This window comes from Cylas formicarius, unplaced genomic scaffold, assembly GCF_029955315.1.
Source record: "Cylas formicarius isolate icCylForm1 unplaced genomic scaffold, icCylForm1.1 PGA_scaffold_3__17_contigs__length_32017465, whole genome shotgun sequence".
NCBI lineage: Eukaryota > Metazoa > Arthropoda > Insecta > Coleoptera > Brentidae > Cylas > Cylas formicarius.
In genome coordinates this window covers 16902439-16928556 of record NW_026844326.1, presented here as the reverse complement: position 1 = coordinate 16928556, position 26118 = coordinate 16902439, and the positions used below count along the sequence as shown (strand labels likewise).

Sequence of the window (26118 nt, the reverse complement as noted above, 5' to 3'; positions counted from 1 at the left end):
CAAAAACGCAGATGTAAATTTACTAGGGACAATCAGACAGGACCGTAACCACAACCTTTCCAAACCTTCCCCCTAACAATTTTTTTTACCTACTGTGCATAAGTTCATTTAATTAATAAATAATAATAAGACATACTCTTATTGCTTCAACCATTAACATTATTTACAAAACTGACTACATATTGATTAAACTTAGCATCAAAGCTTTAGGCTGTCAATAGTCTCAAATTGATACTTGCGAAAATCAAATTTGAAATATTACAACGGTGCTTTCGAGTCGTCGGAAGCTTTTTCCGAAGAAAGTGACGTTTTTCTACAAGGTAAGCACTGCAAATATGTGGCTGAGGCACAGCTATTTTGAAAAAGGAAAACAACATGGTTTTTATTATATTTTAATTATTTTGAATTAAATATTGGCGACTAGGATAAGATCTGCGTGAGTCACGACTAATAATTGCTTCGTCTATTAACTCGCTGGTTAGCAAGAGAGCCAGTAGTGTATGAAAATTAATTTTCCGATCATTTCAAATATTTCTGCGCTTTTGCCCTAATTCCGGACCTGGTCATGTCATATTTCAAAAATTTACTTTTAAATTAAAATCGCCGTGGAATCGTATTAATCACGACTGTAATTTGCAAAGACAGGTACTATATATTTTCTTCCATACGGCGGCAAATTGAGAAGCAAGATTACTGCCTTAATTGGCGACAAAATTGAAAACACCTGCGAATTATCTCAGTCTTTTTGGGAGGGCTTGACCCAATTAATGTTCGACATTAATTATGGTACAATTTTTCTGTAAAAGAAAATTAACCGTGCAGCGTGAAACTTAAAAATCCGATCGTTGTTGATAAAACGAGATTATATAAGGCGAAATATGAAGAACGGAAATATAAGAAATCGGAACAACAAAAAAACCTATAAGGTAAGGTAAGAAAGAACCAAATGTTTACTAATGTTAATGTTAATGTTAATAGATAAAAGAGAATGAATTTTAATATGTACGCCAAGAAAAGTCAGGGAGAATAAAAGTTACTAACTGAAAGGCATAATTCCTTAACCAAATGAAAATATATGATAATTCAAACAAACGGAGCAAACAAAATGGTCACTGATTATGCAGGATGAGGTAACCAGAATAATAAAATTTGAAGTTGAAAATGTATAATACATATATTTATTTATTTTAATGAGTAATTTCAAAGTTTTTTTTTTGGTCTAAACGAACGGAGAACAGGCCATCAGCGAGGTGGCATGGTTCGCATCTGAAACTAAAAAAATATCCTGAGTACCAAAGATTATTAAGATTCATGAAGCAAACTTAATGTTACTTAATATCACCAGACATCACAGATAACAGATATATCTTGCATAAGGGCAGGACACGCATAGTACCTCTTTCAATCACTAGTGCTGATTATTCCGATCGTGCAATGGATACTAAGGGCAGAGACACGCGAAGTATCCTGTCGCAAATAACCACACCGGCACTGAAGGGCAGAGACACGCGACAGTGCAATAAACAACAATATTCTGAAGGGCCGACACACTCGACAGTAGCCCTGACTTTCAACAAGCAAAGGAACAACGTTTAAAGTAGTTCAAAGAGAGAACACACTAATATTTAACCAAATTCATTGGGTATATTTTATAAATTAAATATGAAACCGATTAACCGAAAACATCATGAAATGCAACTACTGTACTCGTGAGAACACTCGCTTTTTAGTTTTCGCAATTTCACGTAACGCAATGTGTGGCCCGCAACAGTCAAATGCACGGTTAACCCTTCTACTAATCGATATTCTGACAGAGCGAGGGGCGAGAAATGCGTTTTTTTTTTTTAAGAAAACATCTGGCTCACATCTGGTTGCTTCTTGCGCCGTATGTACTAAAATTTTATAGGGTAGCTTCAAAAATATATGCGTCTTACAATTATGGTTATATTAAGTATTGAGTATGAAGTCGAACTTAAGACTTAAAACTAGCTAACTTCATTTTTCTTTTTCTTTTTCTCATATAATTTTCTGATTTATAACTGCATTTTTCTTATTGGTCTATTAATAGCGAAGAAAGAAGAATACTTAAAAGTAAATAGCTTTTGTGATTGGTAAACTTTATTTTTAGGTTTAGGTGAATACTGGTGTAATTCAATTCAATTCGTAAATCTTATATATTAATTTTCAGACGTATTGTTGTTTGCGCAGCGAAACGGTTGTTCTAGAAAAAGAAATAAACAAAAGGAAATGCAAATATTTCGGTAGACTTCACACATGAATTTTGTTGTATATCGTCTGCGTTTTGCGGTAACGTTACGGTACCCGTGTCAAGGTTAATTGTTATAAATAAAACCGACCGCTCTCATAACAATACAAGGTGTAAATGTTACCGGAATAATGGGAATTAATATGACTGCCGAGATAGAAACTAATTGCATCCGTTTTTCCAATTTGTCGGATACGATGTACAGGATAATTAAAGTGTCAGGAAAAGCCTATCAGCTACATAGAGAACAATATTAAGTTTAATATAAGTTTCGGCAATTTCGTAAATTGTCAATAATTTTTTTCGGATAAAAAGCCTAAATACAACTTCCTTAGTTTATATGGCAATGACTATACATAAAACAAAAATATCCTAAGCTTCCACCACTTTTATTTACAATCAATCATGCAAAGTATCCTAATAATGTTTTTATCCGAATTAGAAATATTAATAAATTAAAAAACGCCCAATTTGGTGTTCGGCAGTGAAGATGTAAATAGTTCGTTTTCCTTGTTCTCTGACATTAGTAGGCTAATTTTATGAATATTGCACGACGTTCATTTTTTGTTGAAGGCAAAATTCCCTCACGGCATTTCGTTTGTTTTAAGACGTCATCAACATACAACACACTTTTAATTTAATAGGTGTTGAAGCACCGCCAAAATCTCAATGTGCATGGGCGTGCATAACGAAAATTTAAATTGATGATCATCTAAGAAAAAAGAAACGCCATAGGGATGAAAATCAAACAGTTAAAATGGTTTTATTTATTTTCAGATAAATCTGAAATCGTAGGGTGTTTTAATGAGACAACCTATATACTACGCAAATGATCAACCATTAAAAAAAATAGAGATTTATATTTTTTAAAATCATTTTATATATTTTCGGTATATTATAAAACGAATGCGTTAAATGGTCCCATATAATTTTAAATCGATCAATTAGAAATAACTGGATTTTTTATAAATCCGAAATTATTTTCAATTACTTCACCATACCTCACCGTCACCTATTTTATCAGAGACATGTTACTAATAATTGCTTTAATAATGTACGTCTGATATTTAATGACCTATCACTCGGTCCTAGACAAAGTCATCATTCATATGTAACATGTATCGTGCCTCGAGTCGCTGATCTCCGGCCGGCATCAAATACAATTACGACAGCCTACGTCACAGCCCTCTGTAGTCAGTCAACGACATATGCCATAAGAATATAGAGTACCCTCCTTTGAACAAATGCGCATAAAATAATCTAAGTATGGAAATATAAGCCAGTTATAAAAAATAACTTACATTTCACCGTGCCGGTTTACCGTAAAATATTGTGATGGCAACGCGGGACCGCTAAGGAAATTCTCAGTGGCGTACGTGTCGCTATCTAATTTGACTTTTGTATCAATTCTCCCCAATATTACTATCTTTTACTTACTTAATTGATTGGTTTGGGTGGAAACGTTCAAAATTGAAACGTTTATAAAGTTATTGTGAAAAGTCCTTTTTACTTTGTGTTTTCTATTAGGTAATCAACAGTCCAATCAAATCCAATTCTAAGATATATTTACTTTGAAAAGAACAATTAAATTCCCAATGCGATAAGAAAATTTATATATCATTATATATACTGTGCGTACTCATGAGAATATGTATACTCAGATTTATAGGCGATGTACAACTGAGAATTCAATAGCCGAATAAAACCCTGAGTGTTACGCCTATGTAGCTTTATACTTTAAATTGATGTGATTACAGTGCCGATTCGCGAGGAAATAACATTAACATTGTAAAGATCATGGCGGGACAGGCCAAAGTCGCCGATCAATTTAATAGAAATAGAAATAGAGACCGCCTCATATATTTCGTAATTTATAACGATATTCGGAATCTGAAAATGAAAGCGTTGAGTTGAACATAATTTTGCTGATTCCATTCGGAGTAACGGTATATTACATCGATTGGTTAGCTTCTTTTCTGTGTAACAGAGATCATCATCAAACTCTCAATAGATCTAGATTGCGAAATTAAAAATCAGTTTGTACCTTAATTGTAGCGTCACTACTTTTATGTAAAGCGTTATTTTATTAAAAAAAAAGAGCAACTGTAGTAAAACGCAAATCGCAGAAGTGGCATTCACGTATAAATTCGATGTTTGTATTCTTCTTTATAATCTCTTAGTAAATCAAAAGTTCGTTTCAATTAAATTTTAAGTTTCCTACTTAATCAGATCCTGCTAAATATCGATAAAGAAAACGTTAATTGAAACAATATCTATCACCATGAACAAAAAGATAAACAAAACAGATATTAAATTAAAATTTTTGAAAAAGTAGTACAGGTTCAGTTTTAGAAGATTTGATTTTAAAATTGAGCGAAAAAGGTTCCAGAAAAGGGACTTACAGTGTGTTGAAGTTTCGATTTGAAGCGCTCCAGTACATTTTGCCACCATATGAATCACCATCGCTCAAGTGGATGGCGATTTTCTTGAAGCAAATTTTGATATTTTTTTTCTCAAATGAAAACAAATTTTGTGTTTGACCAAACGCTGCACATCTATCATGTCGTTAAACTCGTTTAAACTCATCGTAAGTCAGTGCCTAGAAGACATCGACGGGTTAGGAACAAAAAAAATGAGTATTTTAATACACATGTTACTACTGAAATAACTCGACAATAAATTGAACAATTAATTAGTTGTGACTGGTTGACTAACACTAATTATAAATGAAAAATAATAAATTAATTGAAAGAGGCGAAGATAACAATACGTAGTAATGTCAGCAACTGGGTAATTTTGTGCGAACCAAAGAAAGTTAAAGATAAATAAGAAATGTTTCCAAAATCCAACTTCTTTTAAAGCGGTAAGTTCTTTTACTCATATTTTAGGTTAGGATAAAGAAATTGAAATGCGGTATGCACTGGCTTGTTGGGTTGTAATTTTGAATATCGAATGAAGTAAATAATTCATATCATATCACTATATTAGCCCGATTGTTTATTATTCTTTGGTATTTCGATACTTGAAAAATTTGCACTACAGACCAAGGTTAGTAGAAATTCATTAGGTATTGGCATCAACCCGAATTTAATGTGACAAACCAATTGACAACTGGGTGCATATATATTGTTAAAAATTAAACAATCAGTTTGTACCTTAATTATAGCGTCACTACTTTTATGTAAAGCGCTATTTAATTTAAAAAAAAAACAACTGTAGTAAAACCCAAATCGCAGAAGTGGCGTTCACGTATAAATTCGATGTTCGTATTATTCTTTATAATCTCTTAGTAAATCAAAAGTTCGTTTCAATTAATAAGTTTCGTCCTTAATCCTGTTAAATATCGATAAAGGAAACGTTAATTTAAACAATATCTAAAACAAACAAAAAGATAAACAAAACAGATATTAGATTAAAAATTTTGAAAAAGAAGTACAGGCTGAGTTTTATAAAAAGATTTGATTTTAAAATTGAGCGAAAAAGGTTCTAGAAAATACTCGAAGGGGAATTACAGGGTGTTCAAGTTTCGATTTGAAGCGCTCCAGTAAATTTTGCCACCACATGAATCACCATCGCTCAAGTTGATGGCGATTTTCTAGAAGCAAATTTTGATTTTTTTCTTATCTCTTTCGATGAAATGTCTGCAAAATATCTAAGTTGTTCATTGAACAAAATAAACAAGGACAAATTGGAGAACAGTATTGCAATAATTGAACATTGGAAAGTACCACGAGTAAAGTACAGAATGTCTCACGTGGGCGATGAGGAGGCAATAATCAATTTAAATTTCTATCCTTTCTATTTAAAAAAAAAATCTTCAATAATATAATCGACTATTTGTCCGGTTGCATTCATATAATTTGAAACGAGCGAATGCTATGTTCTGGAAGATTTTCAAAAAAAAATGCTAATGAAATGTTCTTTCAAATTACTTCTAAAATAAAAAAGTTCATAGTTCATGGACTAATAAAAAAGATCATGGAAGCCGTGCAATGCTGTCAAATTTTACTGAGGGTTTTCAGGTCAACTCTAAACACATTTGTGTGCACGGCGTATCAGATAAAATGCTAAATTTTGGCTAAATTAACACAGCAGCATTATATTTTCCGAATTAGTTCCACGTAACTATTTTTTTTTTCATAAACATTATAAGAAATTATTACAGATTAATGATGAGACCCACAAAGGTCGAAAGCTCCCGGTACGCAACGGGAAATCCCAAAACAACACAAAGTTTTGGCTAGAATCCTCAGTTACAATCCAGTTTCATTAGCGCAAAGTCAAATGCAAAAGCAAAAGGCACAGCCAAAAGAAAATGCCAAGCACCACATAAAATCAAGTACGTTGCGGATGATTTGTTTCGGATTCAATTAGTCTCTTCAGTCGGCAAGACAACCCTGGGACAAAGCATAAAGTTTCGAGATAAAATTTTGATGAAACTTAAATCTTTGGTCGTTTAGCAAATCGTTGTCTGCATTCGGCTCCATCTACTTGTTTTGGCAATTATAACAAAATCGAGTAGCTTCTTCGCTAGATCGAGATCCCAAAAGGTCGATCTTTGCAGAGAACGATGTTCGTTCGAATTTGCTAAAGGATCGAAAATTGTACCGAGAACTGAGCATTTGCAGATTCTTTCATCTTGATCAACGGCAAATTTCGTAGCAAATTTCTGATCCTTCGAATTCCAATTGATTACAGATTAAGTTGTTGTAAGATTTATCGTAAAGCATTAGCATTGGTTTGAATTGAATGTGGGTTAACTCAGTATGAATAATTATTGATCGTAGTGTACGTCATATAATGTAAATACTAGTTGGGTTAATTTAGTACATCCCGTATAACCCGTTAGGATCGATAGGGTTAAACGACGGACGAATACTACTAAAACGTCGTTAAAGCAGGAACGAAAATAAACAATGTAACCTCAAACGTGACTAAATACCCACGTGTTCGTCGTCTGACGCGCAAACGAGTCTCCATCGGCGGGAACGTGAAAAATGCCTTTTATTACTCGTTATCAATCAGAGAGGTTGTATTTTATTTCGCAATTATTCCGTCGGCGAAAGCGCATTATTGCAATTAAGCGAGGAGGAATTATCCAGGATAATATTTTATTTCCGGTAGAACACGCAGCCGAGTAACGTTACGTAACGCTGCTCAGTTATAATAAGGAGCAATAAAGAGTTAGCCACCATGACATAATGCGCGAGACCATACGCCATCCGTAAGGCCATTTTTATTGCGCTAATATTGCCTAATTTGATTGCTCCGCGATTGAGATTGATAAATTGATCACAGGCGGCGGCGTTTGCGTTTTTTTCTTTCTGTGCGTATTCGCGATCGCTGTCGCATTGCTTTTCCACCGCATTCCTTTTCGCCCCGTAATGGTATTTTCGCGGGATAATAAAACAATCTAAAAGGTAGTAGAAGAGTCCCGACGAACTCGGCTGTGACCACCCTTAATTTATGCTAATGCAGAGCCGGTCTCAGGTGTATTACCTAACACTGAAATGCTTCCGTTTATAGTAGTAAGGGGGGGGTAAGGCATTAGGGAAACAGGACTTAGACTCTGTAACTTGTATCATATTCCTATGCTAAAAACATGCGGATGCGAAGGGAAACCGTCGTTACATACCGAGGTTACTCCCTAAGCATTTCTCTAGACTTCTCGGCTATCATTCGCCAAAATTCGTTTGGGCACGGATAATTATACTCCACGTGTTAAAAACATAGAAACAATTATGAAGAAAATCCCAACCTAACCAAAAATCGTTTTTTATTTTGGTTGACTAATGTTTCTTAAGATCGTTTTTGCACATTTAATTTAATTAAAATTAGCATGAAATATAGAACATAATAACCGCATTACAGGCAGGTATTTATTATGTTCGTATTCTATCCTGAAACCTCTTGGGACATAAAAATTTTAAAGATTTGTGTTCATAATCCTCAACTTAAATTACAGATGTATCCTGAGACATTTACTGCATAAGGAGGAGAATCGACGACGCATCTCAAATCTAAAAAATCCAAAAAAGTAATGAGAGATAGAAGTGATCCATTTAATCCGCAAGAGAGGATAGATTCATTGAATTGTTTCGGCTAAGGAACTAGTTCTAAATATATTTAACGAAATGCTCCCACTCATAGAAAATAGTAATAGGAATTCAAGAATTCCAAAGCAAACAAGAACTGATTGCGCAAAAACTATCTAATCATTGGATCTGTTTTCTCCAAACTGTCAACAACTGTTTAATCATTGAATCTGTTTTCTCCAAACTGAACAAGGAAATGTTCAAATTAAAATAACTTTTATGGAAAAAGGTGGATTCCCAGGAATTATTGGCTGTATAGACTCATATAGCAATCATCACACCGCATGAAAAGCAGAAAAGGATTTCAATCCAAAAACATGCACGTAAAAAGTGGACGTGACGGATTAATAACTGATGCATTTATATGGCGTGCTTTGGTGATTGGAAACTCAATATGCTGCAGGAAAGCTGTACATATTTTTATTTTTTGCTCCTCGCTATGTATAACATGTGATATATCAATCATTGTTTTTGAATGAATATGATAAAAAAGTTGCACTTTTCAGCACTTACTTTATTTTTATGCCAACCTATGTATTTCGAGGTATATTTAATTCCATTTGTTTTCTTCATTCGAGGTGAAAGGAATATATTTGTTGTCAGGGGATTCAGGATATGCACTGCAACCTTGGGTCATGACAAGCCCGAAGTACTGTGGAAAGATGCATTGGTGTTTTTAAAACTAGATTTAGATGCAAACTATGTTATACCCCTGAGAAAGTTAACAGAATTATTTATGCATCTACGGTTTTACAGTCAGAAATTCTTCTGTTTTTCTAAGTTAATTTTGACATGAGTGAAGCAGTTGTGACTACTTAGCTTCCCATCAGGTGGCGTTTTCTGACAATATGACTTTTTTTATGAGATTAGGTACTCAAATAAGAGCAAAACAACCTAGTGAATACCGCATTTCGATATCTTCATCTTAACCTAGCATATGAATAAAAGAACTTAAAATAAAATGTATTTATTTATCTTTTTTCCTTTATTACGATTACTTCGAAGATCATCAAATGGGCAAAATTGCTAATATTACTCCGTTTCGACATTCGTGCCCTTTTTCAAATATTTAGCATTATCACTCAATCACTAATCATTGTAGGAAACTAACTAATTTAATAAACTACTGAGGTATTTGAGTTGTGATATATGGCAAACGATTAAAAAATGGAATAATATATCTCTTTTGACAGAAATAATTAATTCCTAATTATCAAGATTGCCATGGAAACAAATTTTGAGTTTCACCAATCGCTGCACATCTATCATGTCGTTATTGCCTACCTGTTGATTGCCTGTCGTTTTAATAGGTTTAAATTTGTTAAATGTTTATTACATGAAAAACGCAGTTTTTAAACTCATCGTAAGCCAGAAGACATCGACGGGTAGGAACAAAAAAAAATTGAGTATTTTAATACATATGTTACTACTAATTGAACAATTAATTAGTTCTGGCTGATTTACTAACACTAATTATAAATAACAATACGTAGTAATGTCAGCAACTGGGTAATTTTGTGCTAACCAAAGTAATTTAAATAGAAAGTTAAAGATAAATAACAAATGTTTCCAAAATTAAACTTTTTTTAAAGCTTTTTTAAAGTTCTTTTACTCATATTTCAGGTTAGGATAAAGTAATTGAAATGAGTATTTTAATACACATGTTACTACTGAAATAACTCGACAATAAATTGAACAATTAATTAGTTGTGACTGGTTGACTAACACTAATTATAAATGAAAAATAATAAATTAATTGAAAGAGGCGAAGATAACAATACGTAGTAATGTCAGCAACTGGGTAATTTTGTGCGAACCAAAGAAAGTTAAAGATAAATAAGAAATGTTTCCAAAATCCAACTTCTTTTAAAGCGATAAGTTCTTTTACTCATATTTTAGGTTAGGATAAAGAAATTGAAATGCGGTATGCATTGGGTTGTTGGGTTGTAATTTTGAATACCGAATGACGTAAAGAATTCATATCATATCACTATATTAGCCTGATTGTTTATTATTCCTTGTTATTTCAATACTTGACAAATTTGTACTGCAGATCAAGATTAGTAGGAATTCATTAGGCATTGGCATCAACCCGAATTTAATGTGACAAACCAATTGACAACTGTGTGCATATATATTGTTAAAAATTAAAAAATCCACCATTTTTCAGAATAAATCTCTAATTATTATAATTGTGTTTAAAATGTATATATATATATATATATATATATATATATATATATATATATATATATATATATATATATATATATATATATATATATATATATATATATGATGACACTATATTCCGGGATAACATCCGTTCGCTCGTTGAACTCCGACTGGAATCCTGCATCCGGCTGGAATCCTGCAAATCCTGCATCCGACTGGAATCCTGCAGACGTTTCGCCAAAATCTCACTTGGCATCTTCAATGCTCGCGCTCCGAAAACACTTCGAACACAGTGTTGTATATATATATATATATATATATATATATATATATATATATATATATATATATATATATATATATATATATATATATATATATATATGGGTTAGAACTAAGGTCATGCGAAAGGTGCTTTCAAGTCATAGTATGTCGACTATTTTTTGAGGTTCTTTGGAGGTTTTCTCATTAATAATTAATACTTTTATTAAAAGTCGACAAAATTATAATATGCGCTGAATTCTTAATATTTTTATAAACTGTTAATTTGAAAATACGTACAAAACTTACTCATTCTCCTATTGTCTTTCGTATTGTTGTTGATCTGTTCTCGTCTGACCATTGAACAATATGATTTTAAAAAAACGGGTTTCCGGGTTAGTTAGTACCCAAGAATCTTATAACAACACTAAACTAAGGAAAAATAAAGAACTCAATCTCCTTTCTTACAGCCATGATATTTATATGAACTTCTCCAAGTTACTCGACAGCATTCTATTGGGAACATCAAATTCAGTATTCTAGTCTTCTTAGATCTTAGTTAAGAACTCCATTCCATATGCATACCGGCTCGGCAGTGTCCTCTCTCATAAATATTTTCACAATGAGAATTTAACCATCAGGATGTAATATAGTCATGATCTGTTGCCGCTATCAATAAGAAGAACTAACCATGATCTCTTTCATTAATAGTCCATATCTTGTCTGCTGTCTATATGTCCCTCCCAGATCTGGAAATTGTTCTCAAATGTTTCATTAGTAACATCATCGAATAAAATTGGAGTTAAATCCCTTTCTGCGTCATTCTTCCGGCCTCGCAATATGTCTAACGTCCTTGTCTTTTTGGATAGTTAGCACTTGGGATCACTATGTAAGAGCATTAATTTCTTTAACAGTATTTATTGAAAACCTCTGTGTTGCAACATAAGGAAGTTACTTTGGATGCCTGCAATCAGTGATATATTTTTTAATTTTCATATATAACAATAGAATTTGCATGTCACTCCCCCACCGTACTCGTGAATGAATGAATGGATATATTATTCGGCGGTCTAACACATAAAATAACCACGTTCGAGCTTATCTTTGTTCCCAATCTATAAAGAAAAAATCTAGCGGTCTCGTGTCTCAGAAACGGCGGTACAATAATTTCGAGACGTCAAAATTGTAAGGCATGGGTGGAACGTATTTATTGGGACAAGAACCTAGTGCCGTAACTTTGCTCTGAAACAGCGTTAACTTTCTGGGTTTGACAGAAACAGACATAAACCTTAGTTATTTCCACATTATGGGCCGTTAGTATCTTACGTAAGCCCATAGAAACGCATTTCTCATATGGTTCGACTTTAAGGTACTATCCGCACGGTGTAACAAATTAATATTAACGCCGCATTGGATATAATATAACCTGCACCATATCGATAAATTATTTTAGTTTCCTGAGCTTTGTGCAGCGCCAAAGTCGTGGATCAAATTAAAGGAGCGAATAGGGAGGTCGTATTTAGCAGAAACCTTTAATTTATTGTCCTGCGACCGCAACCAATTTTAGGAATTCTAAGAATAGTCCAGCATTCTCACAGTGGTTGTAAATTAATCCCAAATGAAAACCGCAGTCTTCCTACACAAAATTATTTTTAAGCTAACTATGAATATACTTTTTTAAAAATTTAAATTACTTAAATTTCATTTACAATTTTTCCCATGATCAGGTGACCCGGTAAATAGTATTTATGATGGTCACAGCCTCTTAGATACAATTAAATAAAAATTTAAAAAAACAAAAAAAAATGAAAAAAACTATCCTATCCTACGTAGAATGATCTCCTGAATCCAAAAATCCAAAAAAATGTAGGTTGTGCCATTTAAAATTCGAAAGTCATTGTCGTTTCCTCTCAAACCGGAAGTGCAACCATTGAATACATATTGTCAAAAAATTGGACATTTAGCTTATATTAACCCTTCCAATTTTCAAATCGCTATCTCAATCCGTTTAAAAGTTATATATATCCCACTTGCTTGTCACCCGGTATGCCAGCAGTATCAAAACAATTATTAACAAGAAACAAAACTAAACATCAAGACCGTGTTACTAAAACTATCTCTAGAAAAATTCATCGATTCGTTTCGTTTCGCCTCGCTCATCATGAATTAACGTCATCTGGGATAAAATACAAGTTTAAAAAACATTGGGAATGTGAAATAGATAAAAATGTAAATAACTGAGAGGTTTGTAGGCACGGTCAGAGACCTCGTAAAATATTAAGTCTGTATGCAAGCCGCCATAGTGATTTTTATGCTTTTAAGCAGTCTTCACAAAAATACCTCTTAATATTTTAGCATAATTCCAACATTTGTATTACCGGACGGAATACTGTACTGCCTTCAAAGTTGTTTTATTTATCTAAACGTCTTGAAAAATTGTAAAATTTATGTACCAAGCAGTAAAGTCCGGTGTATAGGGTCAGAGAAACTTGACACCTTATTTCTTGTATTTCATCTCGCATAAAATTTACGGAGAATGTAAAACGACTTCCGCGAATTACCAGATTTTATATGTAATATCTTGTCGTATTGGATTTTCGACATTTTTTTTAAATTGTCAATAATTTTTATATTATTAATTATAGAACATTACAATAAATTTGAGGAACAACAATATATTATGCAAGTTTGACACTTTCCGAACTCTTGATTCCTTCGTAATTAGATATTTTTATAAAATGTAATAAAATAACCCTATAGCTATAGTTATAATCATAATGTTGGGAATAGATATTCATTTTGCGCATGAGCCAGTAATTTCAAATATTTAACGACAAGGTCTTCAATATGGCGGCAGACTTATGCCATTAAGTTATCAGGGAATAAACGAAGTGTGTGGAAATTCTTGTTTAAATAAAAAAAAATAGAGTGCAGGTTTGTGTAATATTTATGTTCATTCACTCCATCATCATCACCGTCTGGAGTGTAATTTTGCCGTATTTATCTACATTTACTTATTATTATTACTTACTACTTATATAATCAGTAAGTACTGTGTAATATGTAATTTTTTGATATTACTTATTTTATTTTTTGTTTTGTAATCCAATGAAAACGTTACAAATTGAAACATCCCATATTCTTTAGCTAAATATTTATAAATGTTTAAAAATGTGTTTAAAGTTATAAATTAGAGTTTCCATAACCATTAGTGGTAGGTAGAATATATTCAACGTAAATAACTATGTACCTAGCTTAAAAAAACCTGGTAGATCCTAATTTGCGGGAACGCCGCGATAGCTTTCAGCTGATTTTCCAACATACAAGGTGTTAATATAACTTAGTATTAAATACCATATTTGCTGCTGTTTATGGTAATTTTATGGATTTTGTCTGGTAATACAATCAGAGGTGCGCCCTGAATTTAAATAACGCCCTGTATGGGAGAACTTGCCCGCGACGCATTGCAGTGAAGTAGGCGGGTACTCAAAAGCTAAGCAATGCTCCAATGTGCGTGCTTGCATTTAAAAATGTGAATAATGGAATATAATCAGAAACAGGCAATAAATATCCGCTCATATTTCGATATTTCCACCCCGAACAAACAAGCCATTTATTTAGAAGCCTACGACAAAAAACACTACATTTATAGTTTAATGCTTACCTATATTTGTTATTCATCGGATACTTAAAAACAAATTAAGGCTTTATTAGTGTACGTCGATTGCATGCGACATGCAAATGGTATAATTGTCCTCTATAGAATCTTGCACTGCAAGCCGGTAATACTAAAATCCTGATAACGCCACGAGATATTAACTAGCACTTCCATTGAGATAGAGTTATATTATATTATTTAGCATTATTAACATTTAATTTATTTGCGTCATTTGTTCTCGCTTTTTTTTATTTAATTAGGTATGTACTTTTTTTTTCACATTCTCAATTCAATCGGTACAAAATTTATAGAGGAAGATTGTTTTTTATAATAATTATTAACTTTTATCGCTCTTGTGAAAATGTGCAAGTTTAAGTATACCTCGTTCTTAAAAACTCGAGACGCCAATGCACACTTTTAATCATTCCATGTTTAGATTTTTGCCTTGATATTATAAAGATATATATTTCTGAAGAAAAAATAATTATCAACTACAGAAAAATAATTATCAACTTTAAAAATGGTAAAAATAGTAATCTTACAAAACCCAATTACGAGTACCGAATTATAAACTAATCAATGTGCAGTGATAGTGATGTCACAGGTCAGCAGTGAATGTGTCAATGTGTGTTTTTACAAAAATGCAGCCAAAAAATAATGTTTATAAATTTATTACATAATTTACCAGTTACAGTGAAAAAAGCTCACTGGTGAACTAGGGTCTTGATGGCATAACTCACGTACGTACGTACTTTGTTCGTGTCTGCTAATCAACAGTACTCAAATGACATCAGTAATCAGAATAAAAATATTTTTATGCTTTGAAAATCCATTGTAAAAAAGAATCCGATATCGTAGTCTGGGACTGACATTGAACAGTTCCGGTGACTTTCGTGTAGACGACGGTCTTGTTGATGTTCAAAATATTATTTTAATTTTTTCGTAACGAATGGGTGCTTACTAGCATGCAATTAAAATCGACTAATCATTTCGACGAAAACAATTGCTCACGTCTACCCGCGATAAGTGTTGTAAAATACTGAAGCAACAATATATGGGACATAGATATTTATTTACTATTGTATAAAAAAATTTGAAATTTTCGTTCGAGCACATGTAATTATGTAGAAAAATTGTGTAAATCATTTAATACACATTGGCAAAGTGAGGCATATGTTAGTTGGCAGGTAAATATAGTGTCCGTGGCATATACTGTAGCTTAGTCTTGTTTGCTTGGAGAATCCCACATCCCCCTAAAAGTAGTTGCATGTGAACTATTATGGCACACCTATAAGTTTGTCCTCTTTTTGACAATGCAACAAGTTGCTGCAATTTGTCTAATTGCTACAGTTTGTTGGATAAGTATTTACACGCTGAGGTTCTCCACAAATAAAGACAAGGTTGCAGTGATAAACGCTTCCAAAATAACTTCGCACATTACTAAGTATGGTCTGTTCATAGATATAAGAAAGTGACCAGTTGCTTTTGAATGGGATTATCCAAAGGTGGTCATTAACATACAATGCCACAAGATTGTTACCTAAAGTTTCGGAATTTAAATTCAGGTAAAATTCATCATTCTTATTTCGTGTGTAATACAGCGTGTGTTGAATCGTGTGCGAATTATGCAATATATGTCCGAGTCTAGTGTATCTCAGGAGATGCTCCCGCCCAAATGTAGAAAACACTATTCTATTGAGACTAAGGAAGTTATAAACTATGTTTATTTGACTCTCATTGAACGTGGTGCCAGCAAACAAGCACCTTTAGAAGGAACGGCCACATTGACAAAAATTCCAACATCAACTGTATGGAAAATTTTGAATCATCCCATTTCATTAAGATATAATACGGCGTAAAATTTACCAGTTATACAAGGAAGAAAGCATACCTACATTAGATATCTTAATTAGAAGCCTTGAAAAAGATGAAACCGGTGTTAAATGTGGCAGAAGTACCTTATGGAAGTGTATTCAACACATGGGTTTTAGATTTCAAAAAATGACAAAAGTCAAGTTTTACTGGAATCTTTTAGAATTCGGAAGTGGCGACTGGAATATCCAGAAAAAATTAGGATTTACAGAGAACATCAAAGGCCAATTATTTACTTGGATGAAACCTGGTTCGACACTTATGATACCCCGGAAAAGCGTTGAGTTGACCCAACTGATAAGTGTAAAACAAACGGGCCATTATTTTTGCATGCTGGCTCTAAAGATGGTTGGATTCCAAATGGACTTTCTCTGTATGCGAAAAATATTAAAGATTCTTTTCTGTATTACCATGGAGACACCACCGCTGATTTATTTTAAAGCTGGTTTAAAAACAAACTAGTTCCAAACATTCCTCCTAATAGCGTCATTGTAATGGACAATGCAAGTTATCATAGTAGACAGTTGACTAAAACCCCTTCCTCATGTGACACAAAAGCAACAATCCAAAACTACATGTATAATAACGACATTTATTTTCACAAAGATTATACCAAAAAGCAATTAATTGAGGTTCTACAAAGCTTGAACCTACAAAAATAATACGTCTGTGATAATTATGCAAAAAATCTAGGGCATACAGTTTTAAGGCTTCCACCTTACCACTGTAAATTTAATCCCATTGAACATGTTTGGCAACAACTGAAATCGGCCATTCGTCGTAACAACTCGTTAACTCCAATGTCCTCAAACTTATTGAAACCGAAGTTTTTAACCTCCCTCCACAAAATTGGGCATACTGATATATTATGTAAATAATTTTAAGTAATTTAAGTAGGTAATAAAAATAATTTGTAATTTTATTTTAGATTTAAATATAAATACATACATAAATAAATAAATATTGTTTAGTATCTTTCCTAATAAAACCCCAAACAATTAAATTCTGAGCAAAGTACGGACCTGTTCGGCCATATTTCATTCCTACAGCTTGCCCGGGTCTTTCCTTAATTCGTATCAGTAGTCACTTTCTTATATCTATGAACAGACTTTACCACTAACCGATAAATAAACCTCACTCTGCGAAGAAATTAATTTACCTATACTTCTTCTTAAAAATTAATGTTTCTAACCCCAATTTGAAATATTTCCAAATACTGCCAACATAAATTAATTAATAACAACTTGATGGTTAGTTTTGGGTTGGTTTTATAGCCCTTTACAAGTACGAAATGCCAACAACCTATCTGAAGCGAGATTGAGAACGTTACGCGCCATTTTCCCCCTAACAAATTATTCCGTGACATCTTTAAATCTACGGCACTCTTAAACGTTCCATCCGCCGTGTTCTAATGAGAGACCACCCGTCGATAGGGAATAACTGTAAAAATTTTCCACTCGAATCACACACGGGACGGTTTTGTTCGTTATTGTATCTACCGTTTTAATAATAATTTAATAAGAGCTTGGTTGCATATACATAACAAAGGGTTCCGGAGATGTTATCGCCAACTTTCGGTCAGATATTAATAGAATAAGTTGTCGAATGGTAATCGCCTCGTGTATCATGCGATTTCAAAACAACGATTGTCTTGTTCTACGAATTCGAACATCTACATCGTTTAATCGGGAATATTTCCTCTAGGGGATAATGGCGGAGAAAACAATAAACTTATATGTTAAAAATTGTTAAATCTCGTTAGGGTCGACTGGAATTGGGGTTCGAATATTGCATCCAAAAATTTAAAGGAAACCAGACAAGTGGTCATAGAATCCCTCGACACTGTATCCAGAAAAAGGTACGGATCAAAGTGATGTCTCACTGCCATTTTATCGATAGAATAGGAAATATCGACGGGATTCCTCCTCCTCCTCAATTCCTCAAAATGATATAGCTAAAAATCAGCTGCGTTCGTAAAAGTCAATTAGTTGACAGTTTTATGCTTTACCAATTAAAATGATTTTTTTACATAAGATAAATGCCAAATGGTGATTCTTTGGTCATGTTCCGTTGGGTCATTTTTGCGTTACCAACATGTGAATAAAACATTAGGAAAGTAATAAAGTAAGTAAAAAAACCCAATTGATCTGGCGGAAAATATCGCTAATGACAAAATACATTTTAATTTCAAATAATCAAACAACAAAATGCAACTTCGTCAAAACTTGGTTTGTTTTAGGTTTTGCTATTAGTAATTGGTTGTTAAATACCAGTTCATTCGAAACATTGACAAAAATTGACGTTACATTGGAGAATATAGCTTATATTAAAAGTTGCTAAATAAAGGAAAGCTGAAAATACGGCGGTGCAATACAGTGAAATTTCACTTGGTCAGTCCCTATAATGTAGTTAAATACTATTTAAATTTGGGAGCAGTTTGATAGGAACTGCCGTATACCAAAACATTTTTGAAAGACCCGTAGAATTGCGTAGACAAATATCATGGTTAATTGCATCATTGCTAAACTTGTAATGGGAAATTTACAAAAAAAATCCACTTCTGATAAAGTCTACAAAGTAGAATAAATACTGCTGTGTTTATGTTTTGGACAAAAGGAGAAAAATTGCTCCATAGGGATGTTTTTAAATTTTTGTTGGGTAAAAATAGTGAGGAAGGATTCTATGTTGCCAAATTTCTCATTTGTCATTTTCACAGATGACCGTCGGTAATTTTATCTCAATCTTCTTAATATATTATGATTTTGTATGTCAAAACTTTTTAATAGAATTATGATGGTTATACAATAGGGTTCTAATAGCTAATGCAACTATTATTAATTTTAATGAAATTGAAAAATATGTTTTCCTAGTCTAAGAGGCTGAATAAACTTCTGTTAAGCACATCTTACAATCTCAGTCTCTTCCAAAGCCTTTCTCAAAATCTGTAGGCCTTTTATTATCATTGCGATTTTTGGCTAGATATTATTTTAGTCGCAAAAATATCGTCGAAAAACACAACACACAAATTTTTAGGTTATAATCTTGTCTTGCTTACAGATTTTTATAATAGAGAATAACTTTTCCTGCTTTTTTAATAGAAATTATCCAAAAATACAGCGTCTTAATATTTTAAGGAAACAAACACTTTTGGTTATTTGCCCACATTTCTATGCTCTAAAATTCACGAAAGATGACCCTGTGACTTCTCCATGGGGTTTTAGGGGAAAAAAATGAAGCCGTGTTCATCTTTGAAAATTTATTCACGCGCCACCTAGCGACGTAAATAATTTTTAATGAAGCGAGTCGCTGCTCCTGCGAAACCTCGAAACCTACTTTTACCATACCTACACCTCCGTTTTCATTATTTTCGATCGCCGAGGAGACGTTCTCTCATTGCATGCGGCATTCTGGGATCGATCACACACGACGTAGTCGCGCTGTGCGAAAATGGAACGCCATCTCGCTTTGACATTTGCCGCGTTGGCATTTCTGGTCACTTGCATTTCACGCTGCGGCGGTGAAAATATCGCGGAAAGTATGGAAAAACACCAAGTGGTACCGGACGTTATTGAAGGCGCTCCCAAAGAGACCGCAGAAGTCGTTTATTCCGGCGGCGTTCAAGCTAATTTGGGCAATGAACTTGCTCCGACACAAGGTAAGGTTCATTTTGTTGGTTAAGGTCAGGGAAACTGCAACGCATTGGTGTGAGAATTGTCGCCGTTTCGCGAAAATAATAACACGTAGGTAGGTGGTGGTGATTATGAAGATACGCCATGAAACTTTTCACGCGCTACAAATCGTTTTGTTCTTGTGCAAAATAATGTAGTTGCGTGATGTTTTGCGACTGTTGGTCTTTCGAATAAATAGAAAAGCAATTAAATCTTCACTTAAACAAATGTTTACAATGGGCCACAAGCATATAAATTCAGGTATTGCTTGTTAGTAAAAAAAGTTTAGTTCTATTCAAATGATCTTGGAAGAAAGGACGTGATTTCTATAGTATTGCCTTGGTTTTTGGTGACAGTTATACAAATAACCCCCCTTGACCAGTCGGTATTGCAGGGGCGGACTTTTAACGTGTTTTAAAAATATAAGGCTTATATTTGGTTTATTTAGGCATAATGAAACCACATTAGTACTAATAGAAAATAAGATGTATACAAATTATCAATAATTACCGAAATAAGTCGGTTTTTACTGGAACCAACCCATCCTTTGGTCACCGTATAGCGTGTATCGAATCGAGTTTCATGTTCGTAAATTATAAACCTACTTTTCCTGAAGGTAACTAAATCTGTGAGGGCGCAATCAGTGCAATTGTCTTGTTTGCTGTATTTAAATACCATTTGGCACGGCTAATAATTATATTATTTTCATCGTCTCATCAAATTTTTCTCAGTTCATCTAAAGTGGGATCAATCTGATGTTGATAAAGAAAATATATTTTCCTTCTTATCAAATCTTGTTCACTATTTTCCAGACGGTGAAAATATGAAGTAGGCTTCTTGTTTAATGAATTCCCTACTCTACGAAAGTAACAATAGGTATAAAGACCATAATTACTTTTTGAGGGAGGGTTTGTCAAAAGCTAAGACGATCTACTTTGAGACACACCATACCTAACCACGTATTGGTCCTATGTTTCATATTTATGACATCGTATTACGATATAGTCATTAAAACTTCTAATTCTATATTGCTGGCTAGATTTTTGGATTGGATTTTGATAAACTTTTTTCAAGCTGATCTAAAATATTAAAAAAGTTGCCTCAAGGAAAGGCCTCTAGAACAAATATACATTTATTTTTAATTTTAGTGGTTCAAACTAGAATTTTATGCGTATTACAAAGATGATTTTGGTGTAAGTTCATCAGTTCTTATTTTAGTTTCTACAAGTGGTGTTATATAAAAGATTCGTTTTTTTCTTTCAGATAATATCAGCATAATATCTGAATATCTCAATTACTGCAAAAATTGATCCTAGTCCTTCCTTTTCTATGTTTTTCCAATTTACGCAAAATTAATTAATTTTTTTGAATGAAACTAGAGAGCAACTTCGTCTAACGTCGTCATTTCAGGCAGCATTCCGATAGATTCCATAGGAAGAAGCCAAGCACCGTTAAACTAAAATATTTTAACTACTCTATAAATGTTATTTATTTTGCTACTCGCTTAACTCGTCTTAAGTATATTTTACTCAACGTTTATGCAGCGTGATTAGTTCAAATCATAAACTCAATTAACAGTTGTTTTTATTCGATGTAGTTAATACCAAGTAGCGTATTGCGGTTATATGCGGATGCAGCGTCTGTCCTTGAACAAAATATTATAAACAGCTGAAATCGACTCTTGTTTTTGTACTTTTCCGGCTTTCAGGCTAACATCATATTTTAATATCTAGGTAATATGCTACGGTTTCCGGATTGGGTTACGTTTTGGTACGAGTTTTATTTTCGGTTATTGAATTACCAATGCTTTAATTGTTTGGAAGTCTAAATGATGATGACATTTCAATGTGACCCTAGAAACACAACCACGCATTTTAGTTTTGCAAAACAAATTAATATAATTTATCGAAATGATGATTTAACGCTGCTGTGCGGTTTAGGTATCGTGGTTAAAACTAAATGAACAATCATTGTTTTAACAACCTTGGTAGAACCTACAAACAAAGGCCTAAACACATCGAACCGCATAATATACTTCAACAAAATGAGGTTTCTGTCAAAATTTAGAAGAGTGATGATGTAAGAATAATAGGAAAATTAACTATGTAGAAAATTATGAAATTATTTATTAGTTATATGTAGTCTTTCCTGAAATTTTAAAACTTAAGTATTACGTTAACACTGGTTAAATGATGTGATTATGAATTATGTGACAACTACACCAGAATGCTTCATCTATCAATGCTCCTCTCGCAGCTCTCTGTTCTGCATTTCCTGCGTCATTTCCGCATTCCATATGGGCGTTGTTTTTTTTTCTACATTTTGGTGGTCATTTTTCCTCCTCCATAACAATTTTTTGAAATACTCAATCATTTAGATATTTATGTCTAACTTTGATTTTGTTACCCAAAAGCTGCACCAGCAGAGAGCTCTACTCTTAACTATAGTTTTATATGGGTACTCTTTTCACATTATTCCCGATAATTGAGTGTTGTTATCTTAAACGAATAGTTAAAAATTATACGTGCAACCGTTTTATCGAGAATATACATAGATGGTATTAAAATCAAATTTTACTCTGTATAGGGAACGGTTTAACCAAACCTATAACACATTTCCTAACATTAAAAAAAAATATTTCAACAGTCAAATACAAATATTTTAGATTCGTACTCATAAACGTATGTTGTTCTACTATTCTGATTCCCTTCATTCCTTTCATTGAAGAAAAACAGTTTAAGAGAGCTTGTCTGTTTAAAATAAATTCAAAGTAAATTTTGCTTTGCGTTTTATAATATGCATAATATGTGAAACATTAACAACAGCCTATAAATCTTCTCTAAAGATGCAAAAGAGCAGAGAAAATGTCTATTTTAATGTTGCAGTCAAAGATGAGCCGTCCGTCAAATGGAATGCCGACGAAAACGCATTCTACACGATTTGCATGACAGATCCCGATGCTCCAAGCCGCCAAACTCCAAAGAATCGAGAGTGGCGACACTGGTTGGTCGGTAATATACCAGGAGTGGATATTTCGAAAGGTTATGATTATTAAATCTTTAAATACGTTTAAGTGACTGGCTTTTTCGTTTGTTTTTTTTAGGTGAAGTGCTTACGGGCTACGTTGGAGCGGGACCCCCTAAGGGCACTGGCCTTCACCGCTACGTGATTTTGATTTACAAACAACCTAAAAAATTAACCTTCGACGAGCCCAGGGTGCCCAATACATCCGGAGCAAATAGACCACTATTTTCCATTAAAAAATTCTCTACCAAATACAACATGGAGTTGGTTGCCGGAAACTTTTTTCAAGCTCAATGGGACGACTACGTTCCTAAGCTTCACCAGCAATTAAAGGGTTGAGTTCAGCATACGACACCATAGTATATTAATTATTTTAGCCAGATTAGTGTATTTTTGAAAAATAAAGAATTATAGCGTGCAGCTTTGTTTGCTCAATTTCGGCGTTACCTGAATGACCGTTGCATTTGGCTTGACCATTCTGCTGGTAGATTGACGTATGGCCGTTGTGATGCGCGTGTCCGTTGGCCATCCCGTTAGCGTGACCATTTAGATAATGTCCGTTGAATAAAGCGTGTCCGTTGTGGCTATGATGGTGGCCACGTAGAACAGTTTGTGGCATTTTGAGTCAGCTTTTAAGTCACGGGCACTTGTCACCGACACTTTAAGCGTTACATCCTGCACTGAAACAAAAAATAAGTGGCTATAAACCACTATGGTAACTCCCGATGTGCGGGCTTATAAAAAGTGAAATTGTCCCAATCCATTATGTTAAATCTTAAAGGTAGCATTGAAATGGTCCGCTTCAAAAATAATCGTAAAGGCTATGCAAGAAAAATATTTAAGAACACTTTGGGTAAGGACGCAACAGCATTGTTGACATTTATAAAATAATGATTCCTTCAATACCCACTCATTACTAGAAAAGTAGTTAGATTAAACAAAACTAAAGCTACTTAAGTATATTAAGAAAGAATACGATTATGATAACCTTCCTACTGCCTCTTGTCATGAGTCACTGATGTTAAAACCTCACTAATTAACTTAGGTATAGAGGAACGGTTATGGTAATTGTGATGGCGGTGACATATTTTCTCAGTACTTACATCATTTAAATTTTATTATACTTGTGTATAATCCGCCAAAGATTTGTGATATAAATTTCATGCAATGCCAAATGTATTATCTATCCTATATAAATGAATGCATTAGACAAAGATAGCGGAGCAAAAAGCATTAAAATACCTGGTTTAATTATATAATTCCGAAGAGATGTTACAATAGAATTCCTCGCTTACCGCCATATCATTACGAGCTAATTTCTATAGAATTTGTATGAACCCACCTAAAAGGATGCTGATACATGGTAGAAGATGTAGAAGAATAAAAAATATGGGGTATACCATACTTAAGTCCTTGTGTTACTCTAGTACCTCTTAAAACTGAAATTTCTAAAATTTAACAGGTTGGATCTGATTTTATTCGTAGCATGGATTTCATTATTCTAATATAGCGTGTTTCGTAGGGTACTAAATTGTACCCAATTACCTTATAAATTAATAAATAAATGAAAACGCCTTTACTTTTCACAAGGCGAAGAGCTGTTAACTTAACCGAGCATGTAAAAAAAATCCACAAATCAGCTTGCAAAAAGGCAAATTTTTGTAGCAAATATCATAAATAAATAAGCAAATCAGCTAACAGTAACAATAACAATAGATTAACAATAACAATAAACGTGATAAAAAATAATACTGTTGAAGTAGGCAAAAACAAAAATTAAAATAGTAGAAGCATAATTAAAGCAATAACATTGTCAAGGGTAATCTACATTTAACAAAAATAGACAAAAATATAAGTAACTATGTAATTTCTTTTTTTTTTAACACGCCCTAAATGAAAATGAATTCTGACACTTTTGCATTTTTGCATTTTTGGTATCTCATAAAGATTGTTAAAACGTGTACAACGATTATGAACAGTACCCCGGGTCGTAATTTTTCCCATCAAGTATTCCGGGTATCCAGTTTTGAGCATCTTATGTAAAAAGGAGGCGATGTTAAGTCAGCGTAATTCATTCATTTATATGGTCTTTGGGTTTAGATTGAATATAAAATGAATACATGTTTTTTTTTGTATAAGTTCGTTAAGTTACAATAACATTTTTGTAAAATTTTAGAAACGTGAGTCTTGAACCTTAATTTATCATAAAAAGTTTTACATTTGGAAACAAACGGCACTTTAACATTAATCTTTCAAGTAAATAATGACCGACTTATTTGCAATAAACATTAAGCCGTTATCATGTGAGTATATTGCAAACTTTGCTAAATTTTTATTTAACTTGGGTGTCATCAGCGTACTGATGTATGTTACGCCCATGTAGCTACTAGACATGTCGAGACCCTGCCTATACTAATAGTACAGGAACTTGTGAAGCAACTATATAACAAAATTTTGAGAAGGTCTGGTCAATGTGCGCGTGCGCGACATTTGAAATTTTGTTTTTAACCAATGGCAGCTATAATTGCATTTTCGGACGTTCGACCCATTAGGCCTTGCGGCTTCCAACAACCAACATGGTCGCTGGCAGGTCGCCAATATTTGGATGCTGCATTTTTACGTCAGTATTTTCTCAAAATATGTCGAAATTACATTAAATTTTCAGGCAAAATGGAATTAAGGTGTAGAAAGACAATTCTGTAGGTATTTTAGCGTTTTGGTTCTTTAACCGCTATAGACACGATAGCAGCTAATTTTTCCCGAATTTGTGCCCGTAAATCGGCGCAAACAGTTTGTTTTTATAAACTTATTGGTTGAACTTCTATTGAAAATGTAAATAAAGTCGAATTCACGAAATGCCACTATAGAACCCACTTTTAAATCTTTTAAATTATCTTTTACATAACATTCTTCAATTTGGAGCACAACCACAAGTTTTTCGCAAAAACATGAAAAAGGTACGGAGACAATCATAACCACCAAAACAATAGCACAGATTATTAGTAGTGTCTGGCGATAGCAGTTCCTAGTTCAGCGTTGCCAATTATATTCAGATCTCAGAGACTGATTTTGCGTTCTTATGAAAATTTGTCGATTTTT

At 33.3% G+C, this 26118-nt stretch overlaps 2 protein-coding genes across 3 annotated transcripts in view; one reads left to right on the top strand and one right to left on the bottom strand.

Annotated features, from left to right (window-relative positions):
* Positions 1–26118, bottom strand: part of LOC132700175 (calpain-9-like) — a 119912-nt gene that overhangs the window by 86184 nt on the left and 7610 nt on the right. Inside the window, exon 2 of one of the 2 annotated variants that reach the window (XM_060667342.1) lies at positions 23467–23699. In XM_060667342.1, the coding sequence (XP_060523325.1) occupies positions 23467–23638 (172 nt within the window). In that variant the 5' untranslated portion in view covers positions 23639–23699. The remainder of the gene's footprint in view (positions 1–23466; positions 23700–26118) is intronic. The other variant, XM_060667343.1, reaches the window with a different exon arrangement.
* LOC132700176 (protein D3-like) lies at positions 19704–23439 on the top strand. Its single transcript, XM_060667345.1, has 3 exons — positions 19704–19982; positions 22881–23036; positions 23099–23439. Exons 1-3 carry the CDS (start codon positions 19775–19777, stop codon positions 23356–23358), a joined length of 624 nt encoding a protein of 207 aa, XP_060523328.1. The 5' UTR covers positions 19704–19774; the 3' UTR covers positions 23359–23439.

Bases quoted from the DNA above. Each gene is read 5' to 3' on its own strand.
- LOC132700176 (XM_060667345.1), top strand. From the start codon at position 19,775: ATGGAACGCCATCTCGCTTTGACATTTGCCGCGTTGGCATTTCTGGTC. The intron at 19,983-22,880 runs GTAAGGTTCATT...TTAATGTTGCAG, and splicing joins TGAACTTGCTCCGACACAAG to TCAAAGATGAGCCGTCCGTC. The intron at 23,037-23,098 runs GTTATGATTATT...TGTTTTTTTTAG, and splicing joins AGGAGTGGATATTTCGAAAG to GTGAAGTGCTTACGGGCTAC.